This window comes from Xenopus laevis, chromosome 4L (assembly GCF_017654675.1).
Source record: "Xenopus laevis strain J_2021 chromosome 4L, Xenopus_laevis_v10.1, whole genome shotgun sequence".
In the NCBI taxonomy this organism is placed as follows: Eukaryota; Metazoa; Chordata; class Amphibia; order Anura; family Pipidae; genus Xenopus; species Xenopus laevis.
In genome coordinates this window covers 72,406,238-72,425,499 of record NC_054377.1, presented here as the reverse complement: position 1 = coordinate 72,425,499, position 19,262 = coordinate 72,406,238, and the positions used below count along the sequence as shown (strand labels likewise).

The 19,262-nt window shown below is 38.2% G+C and overlaps 1 protein-coding gene across 3 annotated transcripts in view; it reads right to left on the bottom strand.

Annotated features, from left to right (window-relative positions):
• Window positions 1-19,262, bottom strand: part of ttll7.L (tubulin tyrosine ligase like 7 L homeolog) — a 136,226-nt gene that overhangs the window by 115,772 nt on the left and 1,192 nt on the right. The window contains exons 2-7 of one of the 3 annotated variants that reach the window (XM_018256687.2): window positions 18,489-18,606; window positions 5,674-5,827; window positions 5,276-5,413; window positions 3,269-3,390; window positions 2,301-2,368; window positions 1,454-1,612 (exon numbers count right to left, since the gene is read on the bottom strand). In XM_018256687.2, coding sequence (XP_018112176.1) covers window positions 1,454-1,612; window positions 2,301-2,368; window positions 3,269-3,390; window positions 5,276-5,413; window positions 5,674-5,698 — 512 coding nt within the window. In that variant the 5' untranslated portion in view covers window positions 5,699-5,827; window positions 18,489-18,606. Of the gene's footprint in view, window positions 1-1,453; window positions 1,613-2,300; window positions 2,369-3,268; window positions 3,391-5,275; window positions 5,414-5,673; window positions 5,828-18,488; window positions 18,607-19,262 lie in introns of those variants that run through there. The other 2 variants (NM_001092004.1, XM_018256686.2) reach the window with 2 other exon arrangements.

Below are 19,262 nucleotides of genomic sequence, written 5' to 3'. Positions count from 1 at the left end.
AATTAATATGGATAATTACTACATGGCAGCACAGAAACCAGTGCAGCTAGCATCAGAATTTAATAATCAGCCTTGTAGCATCAGTGTGTATGGCAGGCCAATCTCATTTTCTGCTTGATTATTTGTGATGACCCCTAAGATTAGCTTCTCAACAGCTGCTCAGAGCCCACTGAGCATGTGAGTGTTGCAGACACTTTCCAAGATGGTGACCCCCTGTGACAAGTTTGACGTTATAGATCATTGCTGCTATTGAGAAGCTGAAACTTTAGCCTGGTGCAATACGTTCAGTATATAAAACATGGCATGTCCTATTTATTTTTAGGGTTTCCTTCTCCTTTAAGAATTGTCCCAACTCAATCAAGATCTCCTTCCTCTGGTGGAGCAGATAGTATACCTTCACCAGGCTCTTACTCTGATCAACTGATATTTCCCTCACTCTCAGATGGTATCCCTACAGCCCAGAAAAAATATGGAGACTAAGCTAACTCTGGCTTAAAAATAACATGATTGCATCTCAGGGATACCTCCTAGTCATCAGAGGGTCATAAACACAAGCCATCTGCCAAGTCAGAAAAACCTCAAAAGAGCAAGTTAAGATTATGAGAGTTCCAAGAGGCAGAATCAAATCATATAAACTGGCCCATAAATAACACATGCAATGACTGTCTACAGCTCTTACAAGAAAGGCCATAATATATATCAATCACTACACATACTACTAGCATACTTGGCAAGAACCTCAATCCCCCTTCACCGCAGTGAAACAGCGTAAGTATTTTTTCATGGTGAGGGCAGATAGGCTGTACAATGTCCTGCAGGTGATGTTGTAATCGCTGATTCTATTAATGTATTTAAGAGGAGCTTGGATGACTTCTTGGACAAGCATAATATCCAAGATTACAGTGATCTTAAAAGAAAACTATACCTTATGTGTGTCCTTGGTTTGCACTGGAGCATAGTGAATTATACTTAAAATATCAGTTTTCTACTTAGGATTAGTCAATGGCACATACTACTAGAATAATATTTTTATGAAAATTGCTTATTTCGATGAAACATGGTTATACATATAGGCTGTTTTATGCAATATATTTTTGCAGAGACTAACAATGATCAGTGTTTCCATTTAAGATCTTCAGTTAATTTAGTATAGGTATGTATTGCAATGATTGTAATGACTATAATGATTGTAATGTAATGAATGAGTAAATTATTGTAATGTATGTAGCGTATTGATAGGTCTCTATAGGTATGTGTGTATTGTTGAACTTTTGTGTTTTTTCAACCCAAATTAATTATGTAACTACAGATATCTGATGAAAAGTTCTATGAAAATAGATGATTTTATATTTTAAAGTAAACAAAATGAACAATACCCAACTCTCCACAACTTTGCATTTGGTCAATCTTTGTGCCTATATATATGGAGCATGTGTCTAGAGGTGAAAATTACCCATGTCCCATTGCTCCATTAGCAGGCTTGATTATGAAAGTTTTCTGTCTCCTTTTCTTCTTTAGTTCTTTAATATATGTTTGGAACTGGGTGTATTCAGCAGGAAAAATCCAGGTTCGAGGAATAAAGTTATATTCATGAGGTTGACACTTGATCATTCTGTAAAAACAGATGAAATAATGATGAAGTATGTATTATAATCTCCCTAACATTAAATAAATCTGCTTTAGCTCTAGACTTTAACCACAAATTGAATGCCCACCGGATGAAGGGCTTCTGAACAGACAGTAACAATTAGTAGACAGTTTTAAACTGAGTACTTCTCCCAAGAAACTTAAAGGTAATGCAATGTTTGCTCTCTCAGACAAAGGTTATATATGTAGCAATTGCCCAAGGGAGAATTATATTTAATACTATACAAAGCAGAAAGCAGCAGTGAAGATCATTGAGATGCTGGACCAAGGCTATATATACTGCACACTGAAAGAGGCACAGAGAACTATGAGCACAGAGGCTGTATGTCCTCCTTATATTTATAAGGTTTTTCCTCTGGGTACTCCAGTTTCCTCCTATAGCCTATAAACATGACATAATTTTATCTTGCTTCTGTGGTATGACTACAATGCATGCCTTTATTAGGAAAATCTGATTAAAAGTTCCACTGGGGCTGAGTCTGATGAGTGAGTGCTTAAAAATGTTCTCTAATATATACAGATGCTGTACAAATAAATGAACGCAATATACATAATCTTTATTGGAAGATTAAAGCCCACATTTGAATGAAGTAATACAATTAGTAGATTTGCAAAGTAGACAAAAAAGCACACAAACAACCATATATTCTTACTTGGTCATATTTCTTGCAAGACAATCCTTTCTGCAGATTTCTCCCATCCCTGGAAAATGATTTATTCGCTAAAATAAACAAAACAAAAATTAATATTCACACATATTATAATGGCAGGTTAAAAATGGTATGTGTAACTGAGGGACTTAGGTGTAAACACATTTTCATTTTAATTAGATGGAGCTAATTTGCATTTAAATGTGGTTTTCTTGTTTTGATGGTAATAGCAAGTACCTTGACTAAGCCTAACATCAGCAAATGTGCCCATTGGTTTGCATTGAAAAAATCCATAACACAAAATGTCAGATATTCCTCAGAGAAATGTTTCTCAGCTTTACTTCTCAGAAGTAAAAATCAAACAATTATATTCTACAAACCATCACAACAAAATACAAATACTTATTTCTCTGCAGTACTTGCTCCCTAACAGCCTTTAGGCATGTGAGACTTTACCTGGCACCGTGGGCGCTACTCATTTAGCTCTCTTTATGAGTGTGACAACTTGAGCACAAGAAACCTCATCAGATATTAATGGTTCAATCATTGCTCATGTTACAAAATACTGCTTCAAAGACACATCCTAAATACTTGTCTATACTCGATGACATTTTAACTTCAATATTTAATTAAACAAGTGTCTGCACAGAAATGTATAAAACTGCATTTTTGAAGACTTTACTGTTAAAAGCAAAAGATATGTGAAAAATAGCTAGGGCTCTGTAACAATGTCTTATCTTCTCTGTAGTTGGTGTTCTGTAGGAAGGCCCACAATATATTGCCTAAAGCTCTCTACCCTACCAGTACAAAATTAGCTGTGTATCATACAGAAAGAGCTAGCATACTTGTCGGCATTTAATAACAGGCCTGAGAATTAAGACAAATTGCATAGTTTAGGTTTCTGCCCAGCCAAATGCCCTGCCACAAAGCACTATAGATTTTATTGGAAATACAGGCATAAAGCTTCTTACTTGATAATTCCTGAGCTCTGCAATTTTCTCATGTTGAACAGCACAATCACTCCAGATAAGGTTTGCTGTCTCGTCGTCGTCCCGAGCCTTAGTAAACATCATTTCTTCAATCACTAAACGAACTGAATTTAAAATATAATCAACTCAGATCATAATAATAATAATCAAACTGGTATCAGAAAGCGGAGTGTCATCAAAAACAGGCAACATCTGCACTTTATCATGTTCTTTATCATGTTCTTACTACTATCATATCACAATGATACACCCATCATGTCTGACGGTTAGCATTATTTACTTAACATATTCCATCTACAGAGTGTGCACTGTCTTGTCCCTGCACTGTGCTGTCCTGTCTTGCAGGAGTTGCATATTTTTGCACTTTTTGTCTGTTGTACATCTATGTTGTGTGTAGCACCATGGTCCTAGAGGAACGTTTTTTCGTCTCACTGTGTACTGTACAAACGTATATGGATGAAATGACAATAAACTCACTCTTGACAAAGAAGGTTGTGCAATTATATCACTTAAACTGTCTGCAGAGATGGCCAGCTATAGGCTGCAAAATGCAGAATTAATACATGAAGCAACTTCTTCCATGCTGCTGCAGACATTTTGACTGACTTACCATTGTATACAATGATATACTGTATTGCCTGTAAATGTACTTGATGTCTTGAGATGAACTGCCTAGGACCCTGCCCTCTTTATCTACTAAGTCAATAGAAACTGCTCATTTACTCAGGAGGAGAAAGGACATTTTTACTGCATAACAATATGAATTAATCCAATAAACACCCAATTTTATAGCTGATTAACTGACTCCAAGAAACTGTGGTGTCAAGACAGCTGCAAAAGTGCCCGTATAATGAGCAAATAGAGCAGCTTTTTACATTTGTTAGTAATAGAGGCCAAAGAAGCAATATAATGAGAACCGGCTACTTATATTTTAATTATTGCAGCTAACATATGCTGAGATTGGGCTCTAGTGAAATCAACAAATGTAGATGGACCTCCAAGTAATAACAATAAAAAGGGGTAGTGAAAACCACAAACCTCGGCTGTTTGAAGTTTATTGAAATTGGATATTTAATTAGTAACGGTTTATAAATTATGTTACGTGGAAATAGCACGGAAAATGTAAAGCAAAAACATATAACTGAGATGTATTTTTCTTTTGTGATGCTGGAATGTCTCCTATATTTTGGCATTTCCCTTAGAAGTAAATCAGTTTTATGTGTGCTGATCTTTTATGTCAACAAGGTAAACTTTTACAGATTACAAAAAAATTATCTTTGAATATCAGATTTGCGGTATCATATTAATAACTTCAAGATATATACAAGGATACTTTAATTAAATAAAGTTTATGGTACACAGGGCTTCCCATAGCAAATCTTTGGGAATAGTTTGCCTACAACAGATATGGGACAGCCACTTTAGCATTTTCTTGGTATCAGCCAGTCGCTGCCATAAACATTGCTTTTGCTATGAGAAGCAGAGACCTGTGATTTGTGGACATTTTGACCACCACCTCTGTTTATTTGTACTGTGGTAGTCAAAATTCCCTGTGAGGCAAAGTCATGAGTTATGGTGTTGTTAGCTTCATTGTTATTATTATTACTATTATAAAATGTATTATGTATGTACTGTATGTACTGGTCACCTCTTTAAAATCAAACATCTGACTGTTTGCTGCAGGTCACTAGACCTGGTGCAAACAATGGGACATTTATTGCATTACCCCATAAGTGTAAAACAGATTTGTAATACTCCAAGATTGTATTTCATTTCATGCATACAAGCACAGGAAGATAAGAGAAGGATATATCAGAAACCCAGATATTGTCGTTTTGTTTCTCCTCTCTCCTGGCAAAACTGAAATACATATTAGGATTAACTAGCTGTGAACAGGGCCAATATAAACACACACATTAACTTTAAAAAAAAGTACATAGCAGCAAATTGAAAACTAAGAAAGATGGCAGGTCTGTCTTCAACACCTACCAATTTCATACTTGGTGCCCACGACGTTAGCAGTAATTGCTCCATTTTTCTTCTTTTTTCTGGCTTTCCTTTTAATAGAACTAGAAGGCTGATAAGGCAAATCGGAGTGCATGGAAAGGCTGCATGTTGCTTGGTGATCTTTGGGTCGGAAAAAAAAAATTTCAAGAAGAATATTTAATATAAAGAAATAACGTTTTACATGATATATATATATATATAGAGAGAGAGAGAGAGAGAGAGAGAGTGAGAGAGAGAGAGAGAGAGATGATAGATAGATAGATAGATAGATAGATAGATAGATAGATAGATAGATAGATAGATAGATAGATAGAAAACGCATAACTTTTGTGAAAGCACAGGAACACTGTTATTTAAATACAAATATAATAAATATCTACCGGACTCATTAGGCAAGGATGGCATTATTCTCAGTGTTGGTGTCACTTGGAGTCTGTATCAAGATATACAAAGCTCATCTGTAGTCAGATAACAAAGGAACTGCCGTCATATCATTTTGATACTGTATCACAACAAGGCTGCTTGGACAGAAACCTACATAAAGAAGAAAACACTGGAAGTATCAAAAAATGATCATTGTTTAGCAATGACATACATTTCTACTGTCTAAATTACTAAATTAGAGCTGTTCGATTAAAGGGGAAATATCAGTCAAGATCCACAATCAGATCAAACCGATAGCGCCAACCTCAAGTTGCTTAGAATGTGAATGTTAAATGTGAACCAACACTTTAAAGCCCTCTTCTACTCATCTTCTATTTGGACTCCCAAAATGCTGCCTGGTAGCTAGGGTAATTAAGCCCTAGCAACCAAATAGTAGTTAAACTTCCAAGCCTGATGGCTGCACACAAGGAAATTATGTTCTCACATGCTTTAAGCAACTGTTGCTGTTGTTACTACTTCATATATATATATATATATATATATATATATATATATAAATAAATATATATATATATATATATATATATATATATATATATATATATATATATATATATATGTTTAAGAAGGTGAAGAAAAGCAAGCAATTGAAAAAGCAATTACTTTTAAATACAGTATGTATTGTGTTTTAAATGGGATTGTGATATTTTTATTAATTCTCTGCTGTCTTGTTTTAGCCATATCACTACATCACACAACATTGAAAGTAAGAACTTTCCCACAGGCTCAAGCCCATGTGCACTGCTCACTAACATAATTGCTCTAACAACGTTAGGGCTCTTACACAAGGCCGTTTTTTCCTGCGCTCCCATGCATTGCACTTTCTTCCGTTATGCCACAGGGGAGCACATGTGTAGACGCACTCATTTATTGTGAGGGGTTTTTACTAACACAGACGCATGTAAGCGCCAAACACAGGTCAGACGCAGCGTGTTGTGAATACAGCCCCCTTCACAATAATTGAGTGTGTCTACTCCTGCGCTCCCCTGCAGCTGAAAGAGCAAAGCAGGGGAGCGCAGGAAAACCCGCCCTTCTGTAAGAGCCCTTATAGTGGCAGGATTATTTTCACAGAAAAATTTCCGCATCACCCACAGCACAAAACATCAAAAGTCACAAGTGTGAAGTTACTAAACTGTAATTCACACTATTGTGAGCAAAAGAGGAGGCTTTGCTTTTACATACACCAGCATTGCTCGGAAATGCCGCTGTAATAACAACCATATATTATTATTATTATTATTAATAACATGCATTTATCGAGCACCAACATATTGCTCATCGCTGAGCGCCAACATATTGCACGAATATAACCATAGTGGGTTATTTACTCTATATAGAGGAAGGAAGAATGAATCAGATCAAATGGTCACTTTGCAGGGATAAATTACTGTGCATTTGTATGGTAAAAACTTTAAAATATATCCTATATTTTTGCCTTTGGATTAGAATCTGCAAAAACGCAATACTTGTGTTGTGAACCTGACTGAAACGGATTAGGATAATCACCAACCAATTTTCATCTGTGTCTTTTTAATCTCTGCCCCTCCACCCCCACCATGGAATTAACTTGGCATACAGCATGATGCTTTGTCCTCACTGCACGACCTTCCACAGTCTCCTTTAATACCATCATAGGAATAATCCCTAACATCCTACTATTTCTGTTAGAACTATCTCCAGTTCTAAATTGGTCTATATGAAATGACAAACCAGTCATATAACCGTACATATGTATGCTGCAATACTGACAGCATACTTGTGCTAATTTCTTGCATTCGCTGAAACAGAAATCACGTATGCCCTTTCTGAGCAAATTGAATGAAATACCTGTAATACTAGACAACCCCACAAGATGTCAGATGTGGTTTATAACATAAATCAGCTAAAATTGTAAATTGCATGGGATTACAGGACAGTAAATTATATAGCATGGAGTATGGAAGGAGCACACCTATGGCCAATGCCTTTTCAATCCATTTATTGCAGCAGAAAAAAACAGCACAGCATGGATTGAAAAGGCATTGGTCATAGGTGTGCTCCTTCCATACAAAGTTACTGGATACTATTTGGTTTCTGAAGAAGCCAGGAAGTATATCCACCCTTGAAAATCAAGTAAGTGGTGTGCTGAGAACTTTTGTAATGAACATTTTGCAAACCCTTTGCCCCTCACACAACAGTAATAAAACCTATTACTGAAAAATTTTACGTTTGCTCAAAAATGTTTATGCCACCTTCGAGCAGGTCATAAAGGCTTGCAATGCGCAATTTAAGATTTGCAATGCAATAAAAGCCTAATGAAGAATATTACATTGTGACGTGCACATTTTTATTCTTATCTGTATGTAAATTTGTTCTCTTTGCGAATTTTATTACATTTTCCCCTTGCAATTAAGAGTACAGACCACATATCAGCACAGATATTACATCTACTAGTTTCCTGTTAATACTACAAACCTTGATTCAATTACAGCTGGACTGACTGTCTATAGCAGTGATCCCCAAACAGTAGCTCGTGAGCAACATGTTGCTCTCTTACCCCTTGGATGTAGCTCTCCAACCCCTTGGATGTTGCTCCCAGTAGCCTCAAAGCAGGAGCTTATTTTTAAATTCTAGTCTTGGAGGCAAGTTTTGGTTGTATAAAAACCAGATGAACTGCCAAACAGAGCCTAAATGTTGGTTGACAATCCCATAGGGGCTACCAAATTGCCAATCACACCACTTATTTGGCACCCCAAGAACATTTTTCATGCTCCCCAACTCCTTTTACTTTTGAATGTTGCTCATGGGTTCAAAAGGTTGGGGATCCCTGGTCTATAGAGATACAAAGCTTTGCTTCCATGAACATTTCTGAAAAAATAGATCAATCTATCATGAAATGTATCAGAGTCAATGGGAAGGTGTCTGTTTTTTAGGGGTTTTTCATTATTATTATTTTTATATTCATAACGGCCTTTTCCTGCATTTTTTTCTGGTGCAAAAAAATTGGGTGTTTTTTACAGCTGAAATCAACAATCAGTATTCATAGGAAGCTGGGTCTTGCTTTACTATGGTAATGTTCACCTGATGTACTTTAATTAATGTCTCAGGAGGCCACAGACTGGCACATACAATGTCTCAGCCCAATCACTAAACAACTTCAGCTATATGTGAATAGTAACATTTGCCTCCACACAGCTGTGGAAAAAAGCAGGTAACATGGTGATTCCTTTGCTTTGAGTGCTCTCTTGCCTGGATGGAGTGTATATTGGATAATTATTGACTATTGGGACCATTAAAAGCATTGAAAACAAACTTGGTCCCTTAACATATTTATTTATATATATATTTAAATAGAATTTGTCCAATGGCAAACAGATCTTGCCGTCACTTATTATGCTTCTATATGTGCAGCTAAGCTACTAACCCTCCCCATCAGATTGTAAGTTCTACAAGGACATTCTTTGATCCGAGTCTTTTAACAAGTTGTCCCTATTTGTTGCTGAAATCTTAAATGTACAATATAAATTTGACAAGTGATAACCATTGTTGCCACAAAAAATATATTATTATTTTATTTTTTTATTTTATTTAAATATAATTAAATATTATTATTTGGATAAAGTGGAGTCTATGGGAGATAGCCTTTCTGTCATTCGGATAACTAGTTTCCAGATAACTGATCCCATACCTGTATGGGGTCTTAGAAAATCCATCAGTGTAAGGGGGTTATAGATTTGCACTGAGCAGTTGCTACTAAATGGTAATAAGAAGAATAACAGGACAACCTACAGGCTACTGCTGTATAATGGTCAATCAAACTATGCACCTTCAACTGTAATGGGTCACTCAGTAGGATAACTATGGTAACACCGGAATTAGGTACGACAGTGCTGCTATACGCTTTGAAACGACAGTCACTTTGAACCACAAATAACTGTGTAGTACATTCTGGGGGTACAGTAAGTAATTTAACTAGCCTGGGTAATGACACTACACCAGGGTCGGAGTGATGAGTTCTTGCCGCGACCGGGAAAAGACACAAAACAATGTAACTGGGCCACTAAACATTGGACAACATTTGCCCTTTTTCATACAAAACTTTTTTGATGCCCATGCTACTTGGAAGCAGGGACACCATTCTTGTTTTTCCAAGATAACCTTTAGACTACATACAGGCACAACTTTTCAAACATCAGACTATAGGGATATTATGATGTCATGCCCTACAAAGAGAGATTATGGTGACATATTCTGCAAGGACGCAAGGGCAAAATTACTGGGTCACCCTGCTTTGACCCATTACTTGGGTAGCCATATTAAGCAAAGATCTGCTACCCTGGGACCTCTCTAAAGAAAAGCAGATCTACCCGCATCTGGCCAGTGTTACATACAATGCCCTTTCATTCTTACAATGATTTGTACTGGCAAAAAAGTTTAGACCAAACGAGGAAACAAACAAGTGTAAGTGCTCTGTAGTCTATTCATCTATCTCCCCATGTATATGTTTCTAAGGTGCTTATTATAGACCAGTGTACATACTGTACAATAGCACCCCTGAGTATATATGAAAAGCGATCTTTTATGAAGACAATGGAGACGCGAGTTGTTAAACATAATTTAGTATAGTCAGCTTAATCATGTAGTTCTCCCTGTCAGCTCAAAACCTTCCAGAGAGAATAACTAAGCTTTCACTTCCTCTTGCTATAGAAAAATCAATGACTTTGTGAAGCAATGTTGAAGAAGTACTTTTCTATAAAATGGACTTTCAACAGCCATAAAACCTTACTCTATAATTGATACTACTACTGCTATAAATACAGAACATTGCCTAGGCAAGTGCATTTGATTCCATAAGCTCTAATGAAACTGCATTGCAGTACAACAAAGACCAATGTATTGTAGGGATACAATAGAAGTGCAGCAACTTCCCATATGAGCATTACAAGCATCCATAGGAAACTTATGCTTAACCATGGTGGTACTATAGTTAGCATTCCTGCCTCACTTCACTCAGGTCTTTGATGTAATAATAACCAGGGCCTTATATAATGTATATATCTATATCTGATTCATTAAGAATTCTATTGCTTCATTATACATTTTATAAAGGGACTAAGTTTTGCCCGCAACTTACTTGCTGCTTTCAAAATAAAACTCCCAAACTTTGTTGCCCTTTTTATTAGCCATCAGTGGGATCACCTGACTTTAGCCGGAAAGGGTGGGAGCTACAACATGGAGCTGGCCACTGCTCCTGTATAAACTATAACAAATAAGGGAAAGTGGGGGTGCAATGAGGTTTTGACCACAAAATTCACATATATAATGTTAATAGGGTTGAGTGAAGAGGAATAGTGATGGGCGAATAAAATCGTCTGGCACTAATTCGGGTCAATTTCTGATTTTCACGATTTTTTCGTGAAACCGTTCGAATTGCTAGATTTTTTGTGAAAACGTTTGAATTGCTCGATTTTAGGTTAAAACTTTCTAATTGCACAAATTGTTTTGTAAAAATTCGAATTTCACAATTTTTTGGTGAAAATATTCAAATTTCACGATTATTTAGTGAACAGTACCATGAAATTTTTTCTATAAAAAATTTGTTTGCCCTTAACGAAAAAAAAACAACAGCACACATTAAACTTTACATTCGCAAAGACTTTATTAAGAAGTATCTTACCGATACTCTGCTTGCGCTCCTTTTAAAAAGGCGACATGGTGACGATCCATCTTGCGGCGCTCGATTTCTCCTCCCTGCCTTCTATAGGAGATAGCCAGGAAGGAGAAATCAAGAGCCGCCAGGTGGATCGTCGCCATGTCGCCTTTTCAGAAGAGGAAAAGTGACAGGCTAATCTGACCCGCTTTGTCGAAAATTCCTAAAGGTAAAATTCACCGAAATGCATCGAAGTATGGGCGACATTTTTTTGACACCCAACAATTTTTTTCACCCATTGGAGTCTATGGGCTTCATTTTTTGCGGCAAAACTTGGAGGAAAAAATTTCCTCATCACTTGAGCAATCTGGTTGCAAAGTTAGCCCAATTCAGCCATTTAAAAATGATTCAACATTGTCAGAAATGGAGCATAAATAATAGTATATTTGATGAGAAGTAAAGCATCTCTGCTGCACAGACCAGAGAATGAGTGATTTCACACAACAAACATGGTTAACTGACTGGAAATACGTAGGCAAGTATAATTATTAAAATAACCTACCCCATGGGTAATAGTAATCCCAGGACTCCTTGGTTGTCATGGCTCTAAAATAGGATAATGACCACTCAGGTTGCATACTTCTTGATTAGTATGCAACCTATAGCAGAAAATACAATTTGGACTTTATATTACCCCACAGAAAGCTTCTGACTTGCCACAGACTTGAAATAAACTCACAGATGTTTTAGTTAGAAACAAAAGTGTCAGCTTCTGAATTTTTTTTTAGGGGTTGTGTACTATGAAAAAACATTTAGCAGAAAATACAGAATGCAGCATCGGCAGGCAAGCCCTGTCCTTACCACCTGCCATAGTAATGTCTGAATGATGCACAAGATACGTGCCTCCCCCAACTACCCCTCATGGATACAGCTTTAATAAATGCAGACAGCCAGTGCGGTGAGTTGAGAAACATACACATATATTTTATGGAAATAATTTGCATATATGCTGATACAAGGTGCCATTGTTCTCACTTTAGAGACGCAAGTCACCTCCTATATGCTTGTGTGAGATATTGTAAGGCAAAAAAATGCTCAGGCAGAAGCCGCCATTCCCCATGACACCTTAGTGGCTATATGTTACCATTGCATAAGCATCTAGATGCTTATTTGTCTAGAACTGGAACCGTCAGTGTTCTGTGTCTACTCCAAAATGATCAGTGTCTCTGTTATCTACCATTAATAGTTCATGGTACCTTTGCTTATACCAATCTATATATTTTGGCAATTTTAATTAAACTGGACGTTTTCAGATGCATTAACAAGTGGACCCACATTTGCTGAGGTGTACAGTTATAGTGAGTCACATGGTGTTCCACCATCATTTACATGCAGTATAACATGTCTCTTTCACTCTTCACATCAAGTGTTTTCTTCTAATAATATTTCTCCTTCTGTGAATATTTATTACACACTCAACAGAAATGCCTACAACAAAGATGTCCACCTGGCAAGCACTGTTTTGCAGAGCGTTTGACCATGCCCCATTGCAATTTGTTATGCATCTGGCCATGCTTCACTCACACTCCAAGTTTGGTTGTCTGTATCTGAGTTAATGTCAAGTGAGTTTTAGGGCTTTTTCAGTTGCCGGTTTAATTTTATTTGGATTTAAATTATGGAGAGCAGGAGACTGGGCTTTTAGTAAGGATGCGTGCTGCATGCCATTAATAAATAGACATGCTCCACCTTTGTACCTTCTTCAGGATTACAATAAACATTGGATCCTTTTATGCCATCCTGATATCATTAATGTAGCTAGTTTCAATAAGCTTGTTACAAACAAAGATAAATGTTTCCTCCTTCAAATAGTATTGAAATACATGCGTAGCAATAGATTTTAATTAAGAGGACTAGCAATTATTTAGTATCTCACTCATCCCTTTGCCAAACAAAAGTGATCTGAACTTTGTTCTCTAGCACCTTCCCATATGTTTGTTGGTTTCTGCTACCGTGCTGCCTGCACTCTTTAACACAGGACACGTATATAATTCATTAGCAATCAGGTATTTCATTTTATCTGTCACACTACACTGGTCACCTTGAAGCTCTGCTTACAAAATGTGTTTTTCAGTGGTACCTTTCTTTTAATTCCTAACTGTGTAACAAAACTCATAAAAGCGAATTGAACATCAAGGCAATCTAATATAAAAAAAATTCAGAGCACTAAATTATTTACATACATATATATATTAAACATAAAGTAAAATCACATTAATTTCCCCAAATTGAGGGCACAACATAATGCTAGCCAAAAGCAGCTATTTTTTCTGCACTATGTTTACAATTTAAATCTAGGAAAAAGCTTTCTTGCACAATACATGGGTAATCAAAAATGTGGGACAATGAGAGCTGTTCAGATTTCTGATGAAATGTTCAAATGCCCAGGTTCTTCATGTATTTCAATCCAATATCGGAAGGTGCTGAGATTGGTTGCAAAATAGAACTCTGAAGATTGATTTTTTTCTACTGCTTAATTATTTAATTCATTAAATAAGTCTAAAGCAATTGGGCTCTGAATGACTTCTTCAGTCTTACCTTAAGGGAAATACAGTCACCAACAGTGACAGTCACAATGCTTCCATTGAACTGTTCAGGAAACTGTTATATGAAACTCATAGAGATATAAATGTGTGACCCAGTCACAACAGTACCATGTTTCTCATTGAGGCAGGTGATATTTTGTCAGTGTACACAACCAGAAGTGTGAATTGTTGAGAAACTTTTTCAATTAATGTATTTTGGAAAGCTGCTTAGAATTAATGTTTTCTTTTATTATCCAAAAAATATGTTTGGGAGCAGATGTCCTTTAATTGTGCTGCAACAGCCCAAAAACACAAAATTAATTCACAATATGAAATATTTTATAACTGTGATGTGGTGCTTATCTACAATCTTTGTGTAGACATCACCTAGCCAAGTTTTACAGAACACAGAAGTAATTTATTGTTTTATTGTTATATTTATTCATTTGTAATATTTGCTGCACTTCTTAATTTTGAATATTTGTAATAACGTGGATTGGAATAAACGAGAACTATACCCAAATATAAAAAGAAATGTAAGCAACTCGCAATAAAGTTATTTGAAAATGTAACTGCTGTTGAAAGTAGCACCTGTCTGTAACTTGCTATTCTCTGCACTGCTTACCTGCAGGCCCGGATTTGTGGGAAGGTCACCTAGGCCCGGGCCTAGGCAGCAGGATTTTAGGGGGGCGGCATGCTGCCCAACCACACCCACATTGGTTCAAAAACACTGGGGATGCACAGGAGATACAATCTCCATGAAAATTTGCACGAATAAAGGGGAGGGGACAGGGGTGACAAATGGCAGTGGGCCTAGGGGCGTCCGCTATGTAAATCTGGCCCTGCTTACCTGGCTATATATGCCATTGAAACAATGTAGCTGTAGTCAGGTCTCATTCAACCAAGACTCCAGTTCCCACAATGCCTGTTATTATAGGCATATATTATAGTTACAGTTTGCATGCATACCTATACAAGCCACAAAATTAATAACACATAATAAGAGAGAAGTGGGAATGAAACTGGGCAGTTCTCATAGTATACATACACTGTGAGCAAAACTGGGACAAAACGAGCAGAGTTCATTTACATTATGCTTTGCGTGATTAAAACCTGGGGGGTTCTCAATAAAGCTGATTTAGAACCAATACAACCTGCTACTAAATCTACAATCTAAAGGACAATATACCCAGTGGCATAACCAGATATTACTGGGCCCCATAAAATATTATTTTTCAGGCCCCCAGGTTGACCAGTTTTACCAATATTTATTTAAATTGTATATGAATTAAGACCTCATGGGGTCCCTATATGTCACGAGCGGGGTCCCAAACCCAGAGCTAACGCCAAGATCCTGGCGCAATCTTCCACCTTCCACAACTACTTTTGGCTTTGCGATCAGTCCTCTGCTACTCGGGTACCGCCAGGTCTTAAAGTGAGAGAACCAGGGAGAGAGCTCTGGGCAGGCAAGGGAACCAAATGTAGTACTGGAACGGAGAATAAAAAGCGTAATTGTGAAACAGACCAGGCCAATACCAATCAGGAGAGGTGGTACAGAATCAAGAGATGAGAGAATAGTCTAGGTCACAGGCAAACACACCAGTTTCGCGGTACAAAGCAGGATCAGTAAGAATGGTCAAGGCACAAGCAAGGGTCAGGACAGGCAGAAGACAGCACAGGAACAGGGACAGGCAGGGTCAAAACAGGCTTTACACAACAAGAAACACACCCAGGAACTAGTAAAAATAGACCTACATTGGGCAATGGTACAATAGACGCCGGCACATTAAATATTTAAATTTCATGTCTATGCACGATGACGTCACCCGGCGCCTGCGTCAAATCCCAGAATCGCTAGTGCGCCCATGTCATTCGCCATACCGCTAGACCACCAGGGTGAGTCATCTCACTATACCTCCTGGGCCCCACTGCAGCCACAGGGTCTGCTTCCTCTATAGTTACGCCCCTGAATATAACCTATTTTTCAACATTAGTTCAATGAATAAGGTTTGTGCTGGACATACACACTTCCTAATTAAAACACATTTGCAGCCTATCAACTGTGTGAAAAAGAGTAGCTCGATATACACAAGTTTCTTTAGTAGACTGCTGATTTGTTTTAATTGTGCTTGCCGGAATTAAGAAGTAGGATTCGGCTTCAATGAATGTGTTCCAATTACAGATCTTGCCATTTTTTGTGCAAGGAATAACTATACACATCGCTTAATTAAAACAGCAGGCAAAAAGTATGTTTCGCACAAGTCTTTTTCATTGAACTAATGTTGAAAAAAGGGATATACTGCCACTTCAATATAATGTAAACAAATGTTTGATAGAGCCCCAATGTTTGCATCCTTGTCCCTCTAACACAAATGCATATTTGCTGTTTTCCTGCAAAAGGATTAGTATTAATATACACCTAGTATGTCTTTTTCAGTCCCTACACTGGTGTAATAATATAATCAAATGTAATAAACAACTCTGCTACCCCAAGGTCAGCAAAGTGCTGGGAGAACTCCAGAAATATAAATAATAGTGATAATATAATAAATCTTTACAAGCAACAGGAAATTGCTATTGGAAGTTTAAAATGCATCCATTCACAGAAGCACACATATAACTACTTCTATCCTATATAATAATCCTCAAGTGTCTCTGCGTCCAGTCCCTGTGTCCGTGGAATTGCGCTACTGCGCATGTGCCCCACGGACCATTAGCTGCTGGAATTACCTGTCCGAAGAGAGGATCTGCCGCCTGCCACCTGAAGAGGTTCCACCGCCGCCTGAAGAGGATCCACCGCCGCCTGAAGAGGATCCACCACCGCCTGAAGAGGATTCACCGCCGCCTGAAGAGGATCCACCACCGCCTGAAGAGGATCCACCGCCGCCTCAAGAGAGGATCCACCGCCGCCGCCTGAAGAGAGGATCCACCGCCTGCGTCTGAAGAGAGGATCCACCACCGGGGTCTGAGGAGGGGATCCACCGCCGGCGTCTGAAGAGAGGATCCACCGCCGGCGTCTGAAGAGAGGATCCACCGCCGGCGTCTGAAGAGAGGATCCACCACCGCCACCAATGTTAACACCCCCTGGCCACCAATGTTAACCCCCCCTGGCCACCAATGTTAACCCCCCTGGCCACTAATGTTAACACCCCCTGGCCACCAATGTTAACCCCCCCTGGCCACCAATGTTAACCCCCCCTGGCCACCAATGTTAACCCCCCCCTGGCCACCAATGTTAACCCCCCTGGCCACCAATGTTAACCCCCCTGGCCACCAATGTTAACCCCCCTGGCCACCAATGTTAACCCCCCTGGCCACCAATGTTAACACCCCCTGGCCACCAATGTTAACACCCCCTGGCCACCAATGTTAACACCCCCTGGCCACCAATGTTAACCCCCCTGGCCACCAATGTTAACCCCCCCTGGCCACCAATGTTAACCCCCCGGCCACCAATGTTAACCCCCCCTGGCCACCAATGTTAACCCCCCCTGGCCACCAATGTTAACCCCCCCTGCCCACCAATGTTAACACCCCCTGGGCACCAGCATTAACACCCTGGCCACCAGTGCTACAAAGGGGGCCCTGCCTACTAATGTTACCCATTCTGAAATGTTGGGGGGTATGTGACGACATATGTTCTAGCGCCCGTTAATTAACGTTAACGGGCTTAATGTCTAGTCTTTATAATGAAATGTGATTTTATGTGGAGCAGTACTCATACTATTTTCAAAGATACTGAATGAATATCTTCTCCAAACATGTGAAATTGAAACTTCAGCCTCCTGTGTCATCTTAAAAAATACTAGAAAATGCAACATTTTGAATAATAATTATTTATTCATTATTTTTCAACAGACATAGTAAGCAATTACTATGTCGTTGTATGAGTACTGTTTTGCACTTGAGTTAGTACTGAGCTTTTGCACAGCAGCCCTGGGATGAAACATTTACATTTTATCATACACAATTTGTGTTATTCGTGGTGTCTCCATTTATTCATTCCTGTCTCAATCCTGTCAGGATAGGGCTCTACACTAATCGAATGTGCTAAAAATATAGTTCTTTGTTGCACTATGGAAAAAGGCACATGAGCAAGTGTCTGCTCAAACACTTACCCATAAATTCTTCTTACAATGTTTCTCCAGCAAAGTTCAGTTGCCATTGGGAAACTGAAAATGCTCTTTTGACTACAGGATTTTTCAGACTCAACATGTCTGATTCAATTTTGATTTGTAGCATCCAGCATATTTCATGGTTATTTGCAACTGAGAGACAACACACACAGGAGAATAAAGTGGACCAATAAGTTGAAAGCCAAACTAGCAAGAGCATGTAGTTTACAGTGGCTGGAGGATTAACCACACTTAGGAAATGACAAATTAAATATTAAAAAATGACCACTCTCTGCCCAATAAAACAAACATTTGCAGCCAAGTCACCATTACATTACAATGATTTAAAGGGGAACTGTCACAAAATCTAAACCCTAACATTTATTTCTGTATTAAAATAAATTATTACAATGTAATATACTAACTTGCTTGACTGTGCTGTTTCTGCAGCTCTCTCTCTCTCTCTCTCTCTCTCTCTCTCGGCTGCATCAAAGGGGAGGAGGGAGGGTCATTAAAGAAGAATGAGCAGCCCGCATCACTGTTCTATATAGAATGGAGAAATAGGGTTAAAAAAGATGCCAGAACTAAACTGATTGATGGGACACCTGGTAAATATGAGACAGTGGCTAACTTTGTAAATGAAGGGGTGGTGCCTCCTTTTATTAGTTCTTATCAGCCCTGGAAATGTATAGCAGCACCAATGTCCATGGAACAAATTGTATGGGGGGGTGGAAACAGAACACTGGACAAGGAGGTATTGCCAGTGAAGAGAAGCATGTGTCCTTAGGATACCGTGGGGCATGAGAACGACTAACTATAGTTTTGATGAGTAAAGCTTGACAAATAAGTTAGCCAAATGGCAAAATTTCAACAAATGTATTGGAGTCAATGGGCGTTTTTTCCACGCTTTTTTGTTCTAGTGATTTTTTATTCACACCAAAACAACATGCATGGTGACATTCTAGAGCGGATTCGCAAAAATGTTCTCCACTCGTGAAAACACAAATTTCTGATGGAAAAATGTGCTTATCCCCACTAATCTTTGGAAAAGCTGCAGAAATGAGGCTATATGATCAGCCATACAGTGATTGTATTTGCGTCAGATCCCCTTTAACCCACTTTCACTACAGCGTCCACTACACTACTTCGAATCTGAAATATGAATTGTCTTATTAAAAAAAAAAAGAAACCTTTTAAAA